The following is a 20,362-nucleotide window of genomic DNA, read 5'->3' as shown; positions in this document are numbered from 1 at the left end:
ACATATTCACCTTGAAATCTATTATAGAACAAAAGAAAAATAAGAAACAGAAGGTGTTTGCTGCCTTTGTTGATCTCAGAAAGGCCTTTGACACAGTTTGGAGAAATGGATTATTTTATATCCTTTTAGAACTTAAATTACCCTGTAAACTTTTTAATATAATTCATTCTATGTATGACGATACTACATGTAGAATTAAATTCCAAAATGGTCTCAGTGAAGAATTTATCTCCAACCGTGGCGTTAAACAGGGAGATGTTCTCAGTCCTTTATTATTTAATCTTTACATAAATAATTTAGTAAAAAGTCTCCAAGATGCTAATACAGATCCCATTGTAATTGGAGATACAACAATAAATTCCCTTTTATTTGCAGATGATATAGTTTTATTATCAAATTCTGAAAAGGGACTACAAACAGCTTTAAATGTTTTTAGTGATTTTTGTAAATGCTGGAAACTAGAAGTCAACATAAACAAATCAAAAGTCATTATATTTAACTCAAATGGGAAAACCCATAATAATTTTTTTAAATATAATAACGAATTCCTGGAAACTGTCAAATCATACTGCTACCTTGGCATGACACTACAGCACACAGGAAATCTAAATCTGTGCAGCTCATTGCTTGTTGAAAAGGGTAGAAAAGCACTTTTTAAAATAAAAAAAACAATTGGACTAAATAACCAATGCAAGCTGTTAGAAAAATTATTTGACTCCCTAGTTGTGCCTATTGCTCTATACGGTAGTGAAGTATGGGGAATAGGCAAACAACACGGGGATTCAGATCCCTTTGAACACTTGCAGTATAAATTTATTAAAGAAATTCTAGGAATACATTGTAAAGCATCAAATGCTGCATGTTTAGCCGAGCTAAATAGATTGCCTTTATATACCAGAATAGAATTTTCAGCAATAAAATATTGGCTTCATATACTTGAATCAAATAATTCACTTGCCCTAAAAATATATAAAGCAACTGAAAAAAATAACTCTTGGATAATAAATATGAAAAATCTCCTTTCAAGACTTGGTTTTCATTTTATTAATCTAAATCCTATTGATATTAAGATGTATTTAAAACACATTCAAGAGAGAATCAATGATATAGCCTTCCAAAAGCAAGAGACTGACATCAATCAAAATAAAAAAATGAACTTTTTTAATATACTTTATAAACCAAATAAAAGACCCTCGTATGTTGATCAATGCAAATCCAAAAGTGATAGATCAACATTATGTAAATTGAGGTTAAGTGCTCATACTTTATCTATTGAAAGAGGGCGATATCTAAAAATACCAAAGCAGAATAGGGTATGTCTTTGCTGTAATAATGGAGACATTGAAGATGAACTTCACTTTCTTTTAAAATGTTCCTCCTATAAATATGTGAGAGATAACCTTATTAAAAAATTAAATAATGTTCTATTGAACAACAAATTTTCTTCCTTATCATATAACTTACTTATATCAATTCTAAATAGTAATTCCCAAACAATATTAAAAATTGTTGTCAACTATTTGAATGAATGCTTGTTGGTGAGAAACTCATTATTAAAAGATACTTGATTTTTGTAATAATGTATATGCTTCTCATTTATTTTTTTATATATTTCTCTCATAATTATCCACTGTCACTCCTTCATTGTATATATATGTTATTGTAGTTAGTCTTTAATTTGTTGCCATAACCATTTATTGTCAATGTGTTAGTGCTAATAAAGTTATCTTATCTTATCTTATCTTATCTTTGATTATTCAGTAAGAATTCTAGATTGGGTAGGTCATACAATTCCAACGTTTTAGATACTATGTTATAAAAGCTTCCTGGGTTGTTGATCAATGTTGATGTTGATAAAGATCTGTCTTTGATTAAAACTATCATATTAAATAACAAGAAAAAAAATTCCGGAAAAATATCATGTTTATTCCGTATATGTTCCTTCATCTTTATTTTTTTTTTAATTTTTAACCTTGACCGCAAACAAAAACAATAGCAGAATACATCTGATAATCAGCTCTTCAGCCTCTTGCATTAAATATATAAAATTGTTGGCACTAAAGATTCATAGTGCGCTTCCAAACCTAACCTGTGAGTTACATGTTTCTGACTGAATGAGAAAATGGAACCCATAACTCCACCAAAGGCAAAGGCATCATGTTCAGAGACCAAGGTAAAAAGTAACAGCTGATCTAAACGTGAACATTATCATGATGAGAAATGAGACGCAAATTTAGTTTAAAATGTTGTGTATCATGTCTGCTTGCCATTTTTTCATTTTCATTTTTCATTCTTATTTACTCAACGATTAATAACATTGACAATTATCCACCAGAACAGAATAGACAGCATTTTATTCCAAGGAAATCTCCATTTGTGAAAGTAGCACAGAAAGGTACCAACAATGATAACTCAGAATGTAATGACCTGAAAGATGAACATAATGAGAAAGTGGAACTACATTATGACATTTCTACTTTGAATATGCTGGGTTTCATTGAAACACCTGAAGATCAAATTATAAGAGATGACGGTAAGAATGCACATTTACAATATTAAACTATTTACGGTGCAGTCCGGTGTATCCGCGCACCTAAGACTTATGACTTCACTTCATTCAAGTGATAAAACCAATAATTGGATAATTTTGTGTGAACACATTCATAACATACTTTTATTTCATAAAATCTTCTGTTTGTATGGTTACATCCTTTAGATTTTGTGTAATGTGTGTCCAAAATTAGGTAAACCCCTGTTCTGAGAGTTCCTCCAATGTCCGGTGATTTCGCGCATGCCTTCCAAAAATAGCTTATTTGAAATAAAGGAAAGATTTTATACTACGAAATATAGCTGAGTTTGTACCAAACACACTTCCAAGGATGCAGAGCAAAAAATATTTCAATCTGATATTAATTTGACTGAAATAAAACAAAAATAATCTGAGGATGTAATTTTTTTAATGGAAATTGGCCAAATATGGTAAATCACGGGATTGCAGTTATTAATTAATTCTTGAACTTATCAATTTTATTCTTTTTTTATCCCTTCGGAAGGCTAAAACAATAACAAGAACGATTTTGTATGTGTTACTGTGTTGACATGACGAAATCAGCTAATGCGCGATGTCACGGGCCGCGCGGACACCGGGGACTCCACTGTAGTTGATATTTTAATTAGTTGTATTTGTAGACATGTTAATTAACAATGATAAGAATAAAAACAAATAATATAAAAAATTAAAGATTTATTTAAATTTCGTTCCGATCCATACTGTCATGATGTCCCTTTAATGTTTTTCTGTCATACCTTTTTTTCGATCCTCACTCGGGATGCTAAAAATGTCAGTACACAAGAAGGGTGATTTTCATAGCAGCCCGGTTGTTTTCTCAGAGTACTTCCACTTCCTCCACCATAATAACAGACACTGCCCGGTGTCCTAACAATCTCTGTTGATGGGGTGGGGATCATCCTTGTAAATATTAAACATTGTAAATACGTTAGTGAAAATTGCTGAATTTGCAGTGTCAGTCCTCTTACTTTTACTTTGCCATAATCAAGTTTTCTGAAACTTTTAATCAAAGCTTATTATTAACACAAACACAGATCAAATTTGGATTTTAATTTAGTGGCATCACTAGCCCAATTGCACTGTTTTTGGGATATGTTCCTTTATAAGTTGAAAGATTACTGAATTTGTTATTCTGCACTCTTACACATGTACATTTTACATTACCTAACCTCAACTGAATGTTCTCAAATTTACATGCTTTAATACACAATGCCCTTTCCACAATACACAGATCAAGTATAAATTTGGCTGGCATCAACTTCGTTGTTCCTGAGTTATATATCCCTTTATATATGAAATAGCCCAATTTTCTCTTTTGCACACTCTTTCCATTGAAACGTTCTATATATTATTTCCTGTATTCACAGTTATTTAATCTAGTAAGTGTTTAACTGATATAAATATAGATCATTGTCTTCGCAGGTTATAGATCCCATGCATTTAATGTTTTAATCAGTGATAGACTTGGTTACCATAGAGCTTTACCAGACAACAGACATCCAAAGTAAGTAATTTGCATAGTGTAGATACAGATAAATATCATGCCTTAGATACAGACAAAACTCATGCCTTAGGTGCAGGCAAATCTCATGTCTTAGAAAGTCAAATTTCATGTCTTAATTACAGGCAAAACTCATGCCTTAGATACAGGCAAAACTCATACCTTAGGTGCAGACAAATCTCATGCCTTAGATAGTCAAATTTCATGCCTTAATTACAGGCAAAACTCATACCTTACATCCAGATACAGATAAATATGCCTTAGATACAGGCAAAACTCATGCCTTAGGTGCAGGAAAAACTCATGCCTTAGGTAGCACTCCACAGTTAGATGTGTAGTTTCGCATTTTGGCCCCTGTGAATTTTTCAAATATGAGAGCTAGTGTGCAATAAAATTCATTTTTGGATAGCTGAGTATTAAAATAACCTTTGTATTGGGTTTATATGAACATCAAGGCTATGTAATGTATGTAATATAGGCTGTTTTCTGTATGACAGTCCGTATTTGCATGTCCTTACCATACACTGGTCCGGCAATTATTGCAATGTTTTTTTCCAACTGTTTATCGCACGAACTTTGTGATTGGATTTTACGAAAAAATGAGGCGAAAGACACCCATTTTTTATTTGATAATTAGGAAGATTTAGGGAAACAGTTTCTGAAAAGGTATCACTCAAAGGCATTGAAATTCTAGTTTGATCCAAATTTTTGGGTGAAATGTAACATGTTCACCCCCCTTTTTGCAATATTTTATGGGAAATAAATGCAGAATGTTGCCATGGATACACATAAAAGGAATTAATTTTCACCCTTTTTACTTTTGAAAATCAAATCTATGGAAGATACTGATTACATACATATGCACATGTACAACACAAACAGTTAGGTTAATGTATTAGAAATCCAGGAATAGGAGATGATAAAACATTTTGTGGCTCATTTTTAATTTTATTTTCTAACTGTGGAGTGCTACCTTATGGCACATCAGAAAGTACAGAAATGCACTTTTAAAGATAAAAATTACCACAAATCTTTAGTCTGTTATGTTCTTGTTTTAGTTCTGAAGGTAAAATATCTGCTAGGGAAGCAATTTATGTTTATTTTATTGTTTACTCTCCTTAGCAACCAAATATACACATTTTGACACTTAGACATGTTGCTGTCTTAAATTTGTACTCCATTAGCTTTGGCCTTGTAACCAAAGATTGCGCTTTATATGATATCCTCAGAATGTATCGCTTTATATTTGTGAATGCGAATAAGTCAAATAAACATTTTTAGCAGGATTTTATATAATAATTTGGCATTAATTACATTTAATGATGCCAGTATGGCTATAATTTATACCCTGCTTGAGAGCTTCCAAACCAAGGTTAGGTATGCTATTTACAGCAAAATTGACCTATAAGTACTTTTAAATACCTAAAAATTGTACAATTTGTCCTCTTTTAAGGTAATTTTATGATTTTAAATAAGATAAAGGGGAAGTTTTTAGAAATTTACCCCAACATTGAGACAGACTTGCAGTTTTTCACTATGATCCATCATTTATTTTCAAATCACTTTTTGTCGCGTTTCAACATCAACTGCTTACCTTCATAAAATCTTTATTACTGAACCAATTTTAAAAACTAAGGTACCATTTTCATCGTAACAGCTAGTAGAACACAGAAAATATAACAAAAATTGAGGCAGGAGGGGAAAAATATCACCTTAAGGTAGCACTCCACAGTTAGATGTGTAGTTTCGCATTTTGGCCCCTGTGAATTTTTCAAATATGAGAGCTAGTGTGCAATAAAATTCATTTTTGGATAGCTGAGTATTAAAATAACCTTTGTATTGGGTTTATATGAACATCAAGGCTATGGAATGTATGTAATATAGGCTGTTTTCTGTATGACAGTCCGTATTTGCATGTCCTTACCATACACTGGTCCGGCAATTATTGCAATGTTTTTTTCCAACTGTTTATCGCACGAACTTTGTGATTGGATTTTACGAAAAAATGAGGCGAAAGACACCCATTTTTTATTTGATAATTAGGAAGATTTAGGGAAACAGTTTCTGAAAAGGTATCACTCAAAGGCATTGAAATTCTAGTTTGATCCAAATTTTTGGGTGAAATGTGACATGTTCACCCCCCTTTTTGCAATATTTTATGGGAAATAAATGCAGAATGTTGCCATGGATACACATAAAAGGAATTAATTTTCACCCTTTTTACTTTTGAAAATCAAATCTATGGAAGATACTGATTACATACATATGCACATGTACAACACAAACAGTTAGGTTAATGTATTAGAAATCCAGGAATAGGAGATGATAAAACATTTTGTGGCTCATTTTTAATTTTATTTTCTAACTGTGGAGTGCTACCTTAGATGCAGACAAATATCATGCCTTAAATACAGGAAAATCTCATGCCTTATAGATATATAATACAAGAAAAACTCATGTCTTAGATATAGTAAGATCTCATGCCTTAGATGCAAGCAAATCTCATGTCTTAGATACAGTTAGATATCATGCCTTAGATGCAAGCAAATCTCATGTCTTAGATACAGTTAGATCTCATGCCTTAGATGCAAGCAAATCTCATGTCTTAGATACAGTTAGATCTCATGCCTTAGATGCAAGAAAATCTCATTTCTTAGATACAGTTAGATCTCATGCCTTAGATGCAAGCAAATCTCATGTCTTAGATACAGTTAGATCTCATGCCTTAGATGCAAGCAAATCTCATGTCTTAGATACAGTTAGATCTCATGCCTTAGATGCAAGCAAATCTGGTGTCTTATCTATAGATACAGGAAAATCTCATGTCTTAGATACTGCAAATCTCATGTCATAGATCTATACAGATAGATCTCATGCCTTAGATGCAAGCAAATCTCATGTCTTAGAAACAGTTAGATCTCATGCCTTAGATGCAAGCAAATCTCATGTCTTATCTATAGATACAGGAAAATCTCATGTCTTAGATACTGCAAATCTCATGCCTTAGCTATAGATACATGTACATCTGATGTCCTAGGTACTGCAAATCTCATGCCATGCATGTGAAAGACAATCACAAAGTTAGTTACCATAGACGCTTACAAGACAACCAATATCCATAGTAACACATGAGTGATAATGATTATAATTATTGAAAATGAGATACGAATTAGCTGGACATCTGAACAAATGATGCTGTGATTTTAGATACCAAGAAATTAAATACATGGTAGCAGTGTTGTAAGATCTTTATTATAATTGACAAGTTTTACACTCAATTGGTTATATTTTGTAGTTGTCAGAGTAAGATCTACTCCACAAAGCTTACCAGAGCAAGTGTTATTATATGTTTCTACAATGATATATTTTATAGTTGTCAGAGTAAGATCTACTCCACAAAGCTTCCCAGAGCAAGTGTTATTATATGTTTCTACAATGAAGCCCCTTCAGCATTGCTACGTACAGTCCACAGTGTGCTAGACCGTACACCAGCTTATTTGTTACAAGAGATTTTATTGGTTGATGATAACAGTGACCTTGGTATGTATATCAATTATAGCCTGTCAGACAGCATGTAACAGTTTTCAGAGAAGTCACATGTCCGTACAGAGATTTCAGTAAGACTTCTTATATTTCTATCATGACTATTGGACCGTTATTTCTGTAAGAGTAGTCTCATTTCTCATATCAATGTCAATTTTATTTTATCAGTGGGATATAACCATAATCTTGAAAGTTTTTACAAGAAAACAAACAGAATGATTTGTGTCCAGCCGGCAACTTTTGTTGCAGAAAGCTTGACATAGGGATAGTGATCCGGCAGCGGCGTAATCTAACTTCTTTAAAGCTTTATAATTTAGAAGGTGGAAGAACTGGATGCTTCATTCTTTGTTTATAAATGCCCCCTTAACCATACATATGTAACATGGCTAACTTCTTTAAAGCTTTTTTATTTTAGAAGGTGGAAGACCTGGATGCTTCATACTTTGTACATGTATATATATGCCTCATTTTATGAAGTTTCAGTCAGTCACATGTCCAACATATCCAATGTTCTTGACCTCATTTCTCCAGCAAGGTCATGACGACCCCATGTACAGCTTTTAAGATGACATCTGTCAATCTGTATATTTATTAATATCCTGATCCAGAGTAATTTCTCCCAATTTGATTGGCTGATATTGTCCTAATGAATTTCAGTACATTTTTTATCATGTCAATTGGAATTATCTCCCTTATTTGTTACATCAATTGGAATTATCTCCCTTATACCATATGCATTGACCAAATAAAAAAAAAATGAGTTGCTTTAAAGTGCTAATATTTTTTTTAATTTTCACAGTTTCAGATTAAATATCTATAATATATTTGATTGATATATTGTCCTCGATTGAATTTGAATATAATAATATGTAAAATAACAAAATCAGGATAAATTCTTAAACAGTGTTCAATTGTCCTAATACGGAATTTATCGGGTTAATACAATTCTTGTATTAGAACAATTGCACACTGTGTAACTAATAATATCTGACATCGTATTATAGATATATATTTATATGCATCAAGGAGAGAAAATAATTTAACAAATAATGTCATCAATTGCCAAATATTTTCAACTCAAATTTAACAAATTATTCAAACTAAGACAACCAGAAATGGCCTATTTGGTTAGGTTATACTGCAGGTTATAATTGATGTTTAGATGCATGCTTGATAGAATCTACTCTTGGTTTTAAATCCTTCTCATTATATTGTAAATTGGTGTAATAACAAAACATTGCCAAAATAATAGCTTTAGGTCATATTAAAAACCTATATGAATCAATTCAAAATTCAACAAAATTCTCTATAAGATCTATATCACAAATAGCACAAACCGCTGCAATACTGAAAATTCAACTTAATGAAATGCCCTTACTGCTGTAATATAATTGTAGTTGGTTTTATTTTATAAACATATAGAATAAAAAAAATATTTAAGTTTCTTTTAAAATTTTCCATTTTAGACAACCTGTCATGTCAGATAGAAGCCTATGTGAAAAACAAGTTACATAAAGTAAGATACATGAGGACTTCCACAAGACAAGGACTTATCAGGGCAAGAATGTATGGGGCTAATCAGGCAGAAGGGGAGGTAAGCCTTAAGATTAAGATTGATGGAGATGGGTTAAAGTGAGGCTGTTTTTAGTTGTAAAGGTAAACAGGATTCACTATATAGTCTTGGCATTGTTTTCATTTAAAATAGAATTGATATAGTATGTTGCGTTATCCTCCTCAGCCCTACCAATAAGGATCATGGATACATTTTGAGACTAACTCATTTATAAACAATTTCCTGTTCTTTTCCAGGTTTTAGTATTCCTTGACAGCCACTGTGAAGTGAATACAGATTGGCTACAGCCGTTACTTACTAGAATTGTTGAGGACCGTGTCAATGTGGTGGTACCAGTTATTGATATTGTTAATGCTGACACCATGGAGCTTCAGACTTCACCACTGGTTGTTGGAGGGTTTAACTGGGGACTACATTTTAGATGGGACCAGCTACCTGTACATGTTAGAGATAACCCTGATGTAGCCTCAAATCCTGTAAAGTAAGTTATATATAACATGGAGCTTCAGACTTCACCACTGGTTGTTGGAGGGTTTAACTGGGGACTACATTTTAGATGGGACCAGCTACCTGTACATGTTAGAGACAACCCTGATGTAGCCTCAAATCCTGTAAAGTAAGTTATATATAACATGGAGCTTCAGACTTCACCACTGGTTGTTGGAGGGTTTAACTGGGGACTACATTTTAGATGGGACCAGCTACCTGTACATGTTAGAGATAACCCTGATGTAGCCTCAAATCCTGTAAAGTAAGTTATATATAACATGGAGCTTCAGACTTCACCACTGGTTGTTGGGGGGTTTAACTGGGGACTACATTTTAGATGGGACCAGCTACCTGTACATGTTAGAGATAACCCTGATATAGCCTCAAATCCTGTAAAGTAAGTTATATATAACATGGAGCTTCAGACTTCACCACTGGTTGTTGGAGGGTTTAACTGGGGACTACATTTTAGATGGGACCAGCTACCTGTACATGTTAGAGATAACCCTGATGTAGCCTCAAATCCTGTAAAGTAAGTTATATATAACATGGAGCTTCAGACTTCACCACTGGTTGTTGGAGGGTTTAACTGGGGACTACATTTTAGATGGGACCAGCTACCTGTACATGTTAGAGATAACCCTGATGTAGCCTCAAATCCTGTAAAGTAAGTTATATATAACATGAAGCTTCAGACTTCACCACTTGTTGTTGGGGGGTTTAACTGGGGACTACATTTAAGATGGGACCAGCTACCTGTACATGTTAGAGATAACCCTGATGTAGCCTCAAAACCTGTAAAGTAAGTTATATATAACATGGAGCTTCAGACTTCACCACTTGTTGTTGGAGGGTTTAACTGGGGACTACATTTTAGATGGGACCAGCTACCTGTACATGTTAGAGATAACCCTGATGTAGCCTCAAAACCTGTAAAGTAAGTTATATATAACATGGAGCTTCAGACTTCACCACTTGTTGTTGGGGGGTTTAACTGGGGACTACATTTTAGATGGGACCAGCTACCTGTACATGTTAGAGATAACCCTGATGTAGCCTCAAATCCTGTAAAGTAAGTTATATATAACATGGAGCTTCAGACTTCACCACTGGTTGTTGGAGGGTTTAACTGGGGACTCCATTTTAGATGGGACCAGCTACCTGTACATGTTAGAGATAACCCTGATGTAGCCTCAAATCCTGTAAAGTAAGTTATATATAACATGGAGCTTCAGACTTCACCACTGGTTGTTGGAGGGTTTAACTGGGGACTACATTTTAGATGGGACCAGCTACCTGTACATGTTAGAGATAACCCTGATGTAGCTTCAAATCCTGTTAAGTAAGTTATATATAACATGGAGCTTCAGACTTCACCACTGGTTGTTGGAGGGTTTAACTGGAACTACATTTTAGATGGGACCAGCTACCTGTACATGTTAGAGATAACCCTGATGTAGCCTCAAATCCTGTAAAGTAAGTTATATATAACATGGAGCTTCAGACTTCACCACTGGTTGTTGAAGGGTTTAACTGGGGACTACATTTTAGATGGGACCAGCTACCTGTACATGTTAGAGATAACCCTGATGTAGCCTCAAATCCTGTAAAGTAAGTTATATATAACATGGAGCTTCAGACTTCACCACTGGTTGTTGGAGGTTTTAAATGGGGACTACATTTTAGATGGGACCAGCTACCTGTACATGTTAGAGATAACCCTGATGTAGCCTCAAATCCTGTAAAGTAAGTTATATAAAACATGGAGCTTCAGACTTCACCACTTGTTGTTGGGGGGTTTAACTGGGGACTACATTTTAGATGGGACCAGCTACCTGTACATGTTAGAGATAACCCTGATGTAGCCTCAAATCCTGTAAAGTAAGTTATATATAACATGGAGCTTCAGACTTCACCACTTGTTGTTGGAGGGTTTAACTGGGGACTACATTTTAGATGGGACCAGCTACCTGTACATGTTAGAGATAACCCTGATGTAGCCTCAAATCCTGTAAAGTAAGTTATATATATAACATGGAGCTTCAGACTTCACCACTGGTTGTTGGAGGGTTTAACTGGGGACTACATTTTAGATGGGACCAGCTACCTGTTCATGTTAGAGATAACCCTGATGTAGCCTCAAATCCTGTAAAGTAAGTTATATATAACATGGAGCTTCAGACTTCACCACTGGTTGTTGGAGGGTTTAACTGGGGACTACATTTTAGATGGGACCAGCTACCTGTACATGTTAGAGATAACCCTGATGTAGCCTCAAATCCTGTAAAGTAAGTTATATATAACATGGAGCTTCAGACTTCACCACTGGTTGTTGGGGGGTTTAACTGGGGACTACATTTTAGATGGGACCAGCTACCTGTACATGTTAGAGATAACCCTGATATAGCCTCAAATCCTGTAAAGTAAGTTATATATAACATGGAGCTTCAGACTTCACCACTGGTTGTTGGAGGGTTTAACTGGGGACTACATTTTAGATGGGACCAGCTACCTGTACATGTTAGAGATAACCCTGATGTAGCCTCAAATCCTGTAAAGTAAGTTATATATAACATGGAGCTTCAGACTTCACCACTGGTTGTTGGAGGGTTTAACTGGGGACTACATTTTAGATGGGACCAGCTACCTGTACATGTTAGAGATAACCCTGATGTAGCCTCAAATCCTGTAAAGTAAGTTATATATAACATGAAGCTTCAGACTTCACCACTTGTTGTTGGGGGGTTTAACTGGGGACTACATTTTAGATGGGACCAGCTACCTGTACATGTTAGAGATAACCCTGATGTAGCCTCAAAACCTGTAAAGTAAGTTATATATAACATGGAGCTTCAGACTTCACCACTTGTTGTTGGAGGGTTTAACTGGGGACTACATTTTAGATGGGACCAGCTACCTGTACATGTTAGAGATAACCCTGATGTAGCCTCAAAACCTGTAAAGTAAGTTATATATAACATGGAGCTTCAGACTTCACCACTTGTTGTTGGGGGGTTTAACTGGGGACTACATTTTAGATGGGACCAGCTACCTGTACATGTTAGAGATAACCCTGATGTAGCCTCAAATCCTGTAAAGTAAGTTATATATAACATGGAGCTTCAGACTTCACCACTGGTTGTTGGAGGGTTTAACTGGGGACTCCATTTTAGATGGGACCAGCTACCTGTACATGTTAGAGATAACCCTGATGTAGCCTCAAATCCTGTAAAGTAAGTTATATATAACATGGAGCTTCAGACTTCACCACTGGTTGTTGGAGGGTTTAACTGGGGACTACATTTTAGATGGGACCAGCTACCTGTACATGTTAGAGATAACCCTGATGTAGCTTCAAATCCTGTTAAGTAAGTTATATATAACATGGAGCTTCAGACTTCACCACTGGTTGTTGGATGGTTTAACTGGAACTACATTTTAGATGGGACCAGCTACCTGTACATGTTAGAGATAACCCTGATGTAGCCTCAAATCCTGTAAAGTAAGTTATATATAACATGGAGCTTCAGACTTCACCACTGGTTGTTGAAGGGTTTAACTGGGGACTACATTTTAGATGGGACCAGCTACCTGTACATGTTAGAGATAACCCTGATGTAGCCTCAAATCCTGTAAAGTAAGTTATATATAACATGGAGCTTCAGACTTCACCACTTGTTGTTGGAGGGTTTAACTGGGGACTACATTTTAGATGGGACCAGCTACCTGTACATGTTAGAGATAACCCTGATGTAGCCTCAAATCCTGTAAAGTAAGTTATATATAACATGGAGCTTCAGACTTCACCACTGGTTGTTGGAGGGTTTAACTGGGGACTACATTTTAGATGGGACCAGCTACCTGTTCATGTTAGAGATAACCCTGATGTAGCCTCAAATCCTGTAAAGTAAGTTATATATAACATGGAGCTTCAGACTTCACCACTGGTTGTTGGGGGGTTTAACTGGGGACTACATTTTAGATGGGACCAGCTACCTGTACATGTTAGAGATAACCCTGATGTAGCCTCAAATCCTGTAAAGTAAGTTATATATAACATGGAGCTTCAGACTTCACCACTTGTTGTTGGGGGGTTTAACTGGGGACTACATTTTAGATGGGACCAGCTACCTGTACATGTTAGAGATAACCCTGATGTAGCCTCAAATCCTGTAAAGTAAGTTATATATAACATGGAGCTTCAGACTTCACCACTGGTTGTTGGAGGGTTTAACTGGGGACTACATTTTAGATGGGACCAGCTACCTGTACATGTTAGAGATAACCCTGATGTAGCCTCAAATCCTGTAAAGTAAGTTATATATAACATGGAGCTTCAGACTTCACCACTAGTTGTTGGAGGGTTTAACTGGGGACTACATTTTAGATGGGACCAGCTACCTGTACATGTTAGAGATAACCCTGATGTAGCCCCAAAACCTGTAAAGTATGTTATATATAACATGGAGCTTCAGACTTCACCACTGGTTGTTGGAGGGTTTAACTGGGGACTACATTTTAGATGGGACCAGCTACCTGTACATGTTAGAGATAACCCTGATGTAGCCTCAAAACCTGTAAAGTATGTTATATATAACATGGAGCTTCAGACTTCACCACTGGTTGTTGGAGGGTTTAACTGGGGACTACATTTTAGATGGGACCAGCTACCTGTACATGTTAGAGATAACCCTGATGTAGCCCCAAAACCTGTAAAGTAAGTTATATATAACATGGAGCTTCAGACTTCACCACTGGTTGTTGGAGGGTTTAACTGGGGACTACATTTTAGATGGGACCAGCTACCTGTACATGTTAGAGATTACCCTGATGTAGCCTCAAATCCTGTAAAATAAGTTATATATAACATGGAGCTTCAGACTTCACCACTTGTTGTTGGAGGGTTTAACTGGGGACTACATTTTAGATGGGACCAGCTACCTGTACATGTTAGAGATAACCCTGATGTAGCCTCAAATCCTGTAAAGTAAGTTATATAAAACATGGAGCTTCAGGCTTCACCACTTGTTGTTGGAGGGTTTAACTGGGGACTACATTTTAGATGGGACCAGCTACCTGTACATGTTAGAGATAACCCTGATGTAGCCTCAAATCCTGTAAAGTAAGTTATATATAACATGGAGCTTCAGACTTCACCACTGGTTGTTGGATGGTTTAACTGGGGACTACATTTTAGATGGGACCAGCTACCTGTACATGTTAGAGATAACCCTGATGTAGCCTCAAATCCTGTAAAGTAAGTTATATATAACATGGAGCTTCAGACCTCACCACTGGTTGTTGGAGGGTTTAACTGGGGACTACATTTTAGATGGGACCAGCTACCTGTACATGTTAGAGATAACCCTGATGTAGCCTCAAATCCTGTAAAGTAAGTTATATATAACATGGAGCTTCAGACTTCACCACTAGTTGTTGGAGGGTTTAACTGGGGACTACATTTTAGATGGGACCAGCTACCTGTACATGTTAGAGATAACCCTGATGTAGCCTCAAATCCTGTAAAGTAAGTTATATATAGCATGGAGCTTCAGACTTCACCACTAGTTGTTGGAGGGTTTAACTGGGGACTACATTTTAGATGGGACCAGCTACCTGTACATGTTAGAGATAACCCTGATGTAGCCTCAAATCCTGTAAAGTAAGTTATATATAACATGGAGCTTCAGACTTCACCACTGGTTGTTGGAGGGTTTAACTGGGGACTACATTTTAGATGGGACCAGCTACCTGTACATGTTAGAGATAACCCTGATGTAGCCTCAAATCCTGTAAAGTAAGTTACATATAACATGGAGCTTCAGACTTCACCACTGGTTGTTGGAGGGTTTAACTGGGGACTACATTTTAGATGGGACCAGCTCTGGGTTGGCAAAAACCCGGGTTTTATGAGTATTGCCCAGCCCAGTGGGAAATACTGGGAAAACCCGGGTTTTACTGGGTTTTAGTGGGTAATACTGGGCAATACTGGGTAATATAAAATATTTGTCTGAATTTTAAAGAGGATTCAGTGATAAACACAAATGCAATACATTTATTAAGATATTTATACCCTATTTTGTTTGTTTAGCATTTGTCTAGATTGGCAAACTGTAAATAGAAAGCAAATAAATCATTTTTTTTCAAATGAATATAGCTCCTATTAAGAATTAACAATTACATGTATTAAAGAAACATCACATTTAGATAATGTATATGTACTGTCACTAATTAATAAGTAATTATTCAGATTAGAACATAGATTTGTTTATGTAACAATAATCAGTCCTTTCAATTTTATAAGTGTTAATGGCATGACCCTGTAGGGTGTTTATTTAGCAATATGAATGTATAACAATTAAAATTAACAATTCACTTAAACACTGCAATAAAAGTTTGGACTATTGAAACAATACTTGGTAATTAAAAGGTATCTTTAAATGTGCAAATCTTGTATTCTGCCTACATATAAAATTAATAGAGAAGAGAATGAAATTGAATTTTCTAGAAATGACTGTCAATGGTTATCTGTATAAAAAGTATATATTTAGCTGTTATACTATGAAACTATAACAAGTCTTTACTATTTTGTGTTAAAATAAGCTTAAAAAATCATATTGCCCAGTAATGCCCACTATTACCCATTTCTGGGAGTATTGCCCAGCCCCGCCCGGGAATTCCCAGGTGGGTAATACTTTGCCAACCCTGGACCAGCTACCTGTACATGTTAGAGATAACCCTGATGTAGCCCCAAATCCTGTAAAGTAAGTTATATATAACATGGAGCTTCAGACTTCACCACTGGTTGTTGGAGGGTTTAACTGGGGACTACATTTTAGATGGGACCAGCTACCTCTACATGTTAGAGATAACCCTGATGTAGCCCCAAATCCTGTAAAGTAAGTTATATATAACATGGAGCTTCAGACTTCACCACTTGTTGTTGGGGGGTTTAACTGGGGACTACATTTTAGATGGGACCAGCTACCTGTACATGTTAGAGATAACCCTGATGTAGCCTCAAATCCTGTAAAGTAAGTTATATATAACATGGAGCTTCAGACTTCACCACTGGTTGTTGGAGGGTTTAACTGGGGACTACATTTTAGATGGGACCAGCTACCTGTACATATTAGAGATAACCCTGATGTAGCCTCAAATCCTGTAAAGTAAGTTATATATAACATGGAGCTTCAGACTTCACCACTGGTTGTTGGAGGGTTTAACTGGGGACTACATTTTAGATGGGACCAGCTACCTGTACATGTTAGAGATAACCCTGATGTTGCCTCAAATCCTGTAAAGTAAGTTATATATAACATGGAGGTTCAGACTTCACCACTGGTTGTTGGATGGTTTAACTGGGGACTACATTTTAGATGGGACCAGCTACCTGTACATGTTAGAGATAACCCTGATGTAGCCTCAAATCCTGTAAAGTAAGTTATATATAACATGGAGCGTCAGACTTCACCACTGGTTGTTGGAGGGTTTAACTGGGGACTACATTTTAGATGGGACCAGCTACCTGTACATGTTAGAGATAACCCTGATGTAGCCTCAAATCCTGTAAAGTAAGTTATATATAACATGGAGCTTCAGACTTCACCACTGGTTGTTGGAGGGTTTAACTGGGGACTACATTTTAGATGGGACCAGCTACCTGTACATGTTAGAGATAACCCTGATGTAGCCTCAAATCCTGTAAAGTAAGTTATATATAACATGGAGCTTCAGACTTCACCACTGGTTGTTGGAGGGTTTAACTGGGGACTACATTTTAGATGGGACCAGCTACCTCTACATGTTAGAGATAACCCTGATGTAGCCTCAAATCCTGTTAAGTAAGTTATATATAACATGGAGCTTCAGACTTCACCACTTGTTGTTGGAGGGTTAAACTGGGGACTACATTTTAGATGGGACCAGCTACCTGTACATGTTAGAGATAACCCTGATGTAGCCTCAAATCCTGTAAAAATGTTATATTTAACATGGAGCTTCAGACTTCACCACTTGTTGTTGGAGGGTTTAACTGGGGACTACATTTTAGATGGGACCAGCTACCTGTACATGTTAGAGATAACCCTGATGTAGCCTCAAATCCTGTAAAGTAAGTTATATATAACATGGAGCTTCAGACTTCACCACTGGTTGTTGGGGGGTTTAACTGGGGACTACATTTTAGATGGGACCAGCAACCTGTACATGTTAGAGATAACCCTGATGTAGCCTCAAATCCTGTAAAGTAAGTTATATAAAACTTTAAATGGAGAATGTGTCAAAGAGACAGCAACCTGAGAAATACAATATTTCCCTGCCATAATATTGTAAATTCAGAAATTATTGTGTGTATTTATTATTGTGATTTTTCACGAATGGACAACATTATGAGTTTAATGATTGCAATTACAAAGAAATATGAATAAAGATTTCTGTTTCTGTTATCACAATATGAGTTGTTATTATTGGGATACTCACCCAGTTGTATTATTCTCATCAATAAAAACCTAATAATTTCAGAATTTACAGTAATTGAAAAACATCTAAATCTCTTTATGTTGTTAGCCTTTCTGGAAAATGAAATATATATGTTTGAATATAATCAATCTGGACCATAAAATCTGTAAAGAAATCTTTTGAACAAAAGACTTAAATAGATCAGAAAATTCATATGCTTACCACACATACATTTATTTATATTTAACGAATGCAAGATATAACATCTTGGTCCTAGGGATTTGGACTGATATATGTACTTTTTTTATAACCCTGACGACCAGCAATGCATTGTGCCGAAGAACATTTTAAAAACTACCAATGATTAAGAAGTTTGCTTGCAGTTTACATTAACAGAAAGTCTATGGTTTTAGATACTATAAATAATTCAAACCTTAATGAAATTGGACAGAAGTTTTTTCTACACACAAAAAAATCATTTGTAAAAAAAGTTTGTTTAGATTTTACTGGATAAACGAACTGAGTTTTGGCTGTTTACATTATCATGATTTCAGTTTACAGTTTTATTAAGGCAATAAAGTAGATAGGGAAAGTAAAATCACAAAAATACTGAACTCCAAAGAAAATATAAAACCTAAAGTCTGTAATCAAATGGCAAAATCTAAAGTTCAAACACATCAATATTCAAATGAATGGAGAACAACTGTAATACTCTTGACTTGGTGCAAGCATTTTGTAAGGTAGAAAGTATTAACCTGGTTATATAGCTAGCTAAACCTCTCACTTGTATGACAGTCACATCAAATTCCATTATATTGACAAGGATTTGTAAACAAAATAAACCAACATGATAAATAAAAATGTCAAAAGTGGTACAGCAGTTAACATTGTGTTATTATCCTTATTTAACTCATAAGTCAAAGACAAACAGATAACATTATGGCAACAAAAAAACATAACAAACAACAGTGTTAAAAGAAACATACATGTATGGATAGAGTATAGATTTTATTAGTTCAGGTTGTAAAGATGACATAAGCAAACACTGTGTAATGAATGAGTGATGATTACTAAAAATAGAATATTGGAGAAGAAATTTTAAAGTTTTTCCTGGTTTATTTGGAATGAAACTTACCAGGAAACACAGGAGTTTAATAGGCCATGATTAATTTAATTGTTTCATAATTTTCATGTTTAGGTATAGACACCCATACAGTATATATTTTTCTCATTGTTGAAGGAACGGTTGCCAAAAGTTACTTACATCAACTTTAATTGAACTTTGGTTTATAGTTAATCTCATTGGCAATCATACCACATCTCTTTATTTCTATTTTACAATGAAATATGATGGATAATTGTCTCATCAATTATACCACATCTAAGATAAGTAGGATACCTAGTGATCTGGTGTCAGTAGGTCAAAGTTCAAGGTTACTGGACAAAGCAATGGACAATCAAAGTGTTATCTTTTTTCAGGTCCCCCACAATGGCTGGTGGATTATTTGCTATGGACAGAAGCTACTACTTTGAACTTGGTGAATATGATTCTGGAATGGACATCTGGGGTGGAGAGAACTTAGAATTATCTTTCAGGGTAAATATCTGGAAGGGATATCTGGGGTGGAGAGAACTTAGAACTATCTTTCAGGGTAAATATCTGGATTGGATATCTGGGGTGGAGAGAACTTAGAATTAGCTTTCAGGGTAAATATCTGGAATGGATATCAGGGGTGGAGAGAACTTAGAACTGTCTTTCAGGGTAAATATCTGGATTGGATATCTGGGGTGGAGAGAACTTAGAACTGTCTTTCAGGGTAAATATCTGAAATGGACATCTGGGGTGGAGAGAATTTAGAATTATATTTCAGGGTAAATATCTGGAAGGGATATCTGGGGTGGAGAGAACTTAGATTTATCTTTCAGGGTAAATATCTGAAATGGACATCTGGGGTGGAGAGAACTTAGAACTGTCTTTCAGGGTAAATATCTGGAAGGGATATCTGCGGTAGAGAGAACTTAGAATTATCTTTCAGGGTAAATATCTGGATTGGATATCAGGGGTGGAGAGAACTTAGAACTGTCTTTCAGGGTAAATATCTGGAAGGGATATCTGGGGTGGAGAGAACTTAGAACTATCTTTCAGGGTAAATATCTGGATTGGATATCACGGGTGGAGAGAATTTAGAATTATCTTTCAGGGTAAATATCTGGAATGGATATCTGG

General features: G+C 35.5%; 1 protein-coding gene across 1 annotated transcript in view; it reads left to right on the top strand.

Moving 5' to 3' along the window:
- Positions 1 to 1,983: 1,983 nt before the first annotated feature.
- The window catches only part of LOC143065520 (polypeptide N-acetylgalactosaminyltransferase 11-like), a 32,868-nt gene continuing 14,489 nt past the window's right edge, over positions 1,984 to 20,362 (top strand). Inside the window, exons 1-6 of the mRNA XM_076239146.1 lie at positions 1,984 to 2,533; positions 3,992 to 4,073; positions 7,444 to 7,610; positions 9,080 to 9,207; positions 9,423 to 9,667; positions 19,615 to 19,732. Of these exons, the coding sequence (XP_076095261.1) occupies positions 2,221 to 2,533; positions 3,992 to 4,073; positions 7,444 to 7,610; positions 9,080 to 9,207; positions 9,423 to 9,667; positions 19,615 to 19,732 (1,053 nt within the window). The 5' untranslated portion in view covers positions 1,984 to 2,220. The remainder of the gene's footprint in view (positions 2,534 to 3,991; positions 4,074 to 7,443; positions 7,611 to 9,079; positions 9,208 to 9,422; positions 9,668 to 19,614; positions 19,733 to 20,362) is intronic.

This window comes from Mytilus galloprovincialis, chromosome 2, assembly GCF_965363235.1.
Source record: "Mytilus galloprovincialis chromosome 2, xbMytGall1.hap1.1, whole genome shotgun sequence".
Taxonomy (NCBI): domain Eukaryota; kingdom Metazoa; phylum Mollusca; class Bivalvia; order Mytilida; family Mytilidae; genus Mytilus; species Mytilus galloprovincialis.
The sequence above is the reverse complement of the archived record's forward strand: the minus strand, read 5'-3'. Positions and strand labels throughout refer to the sequence as shown.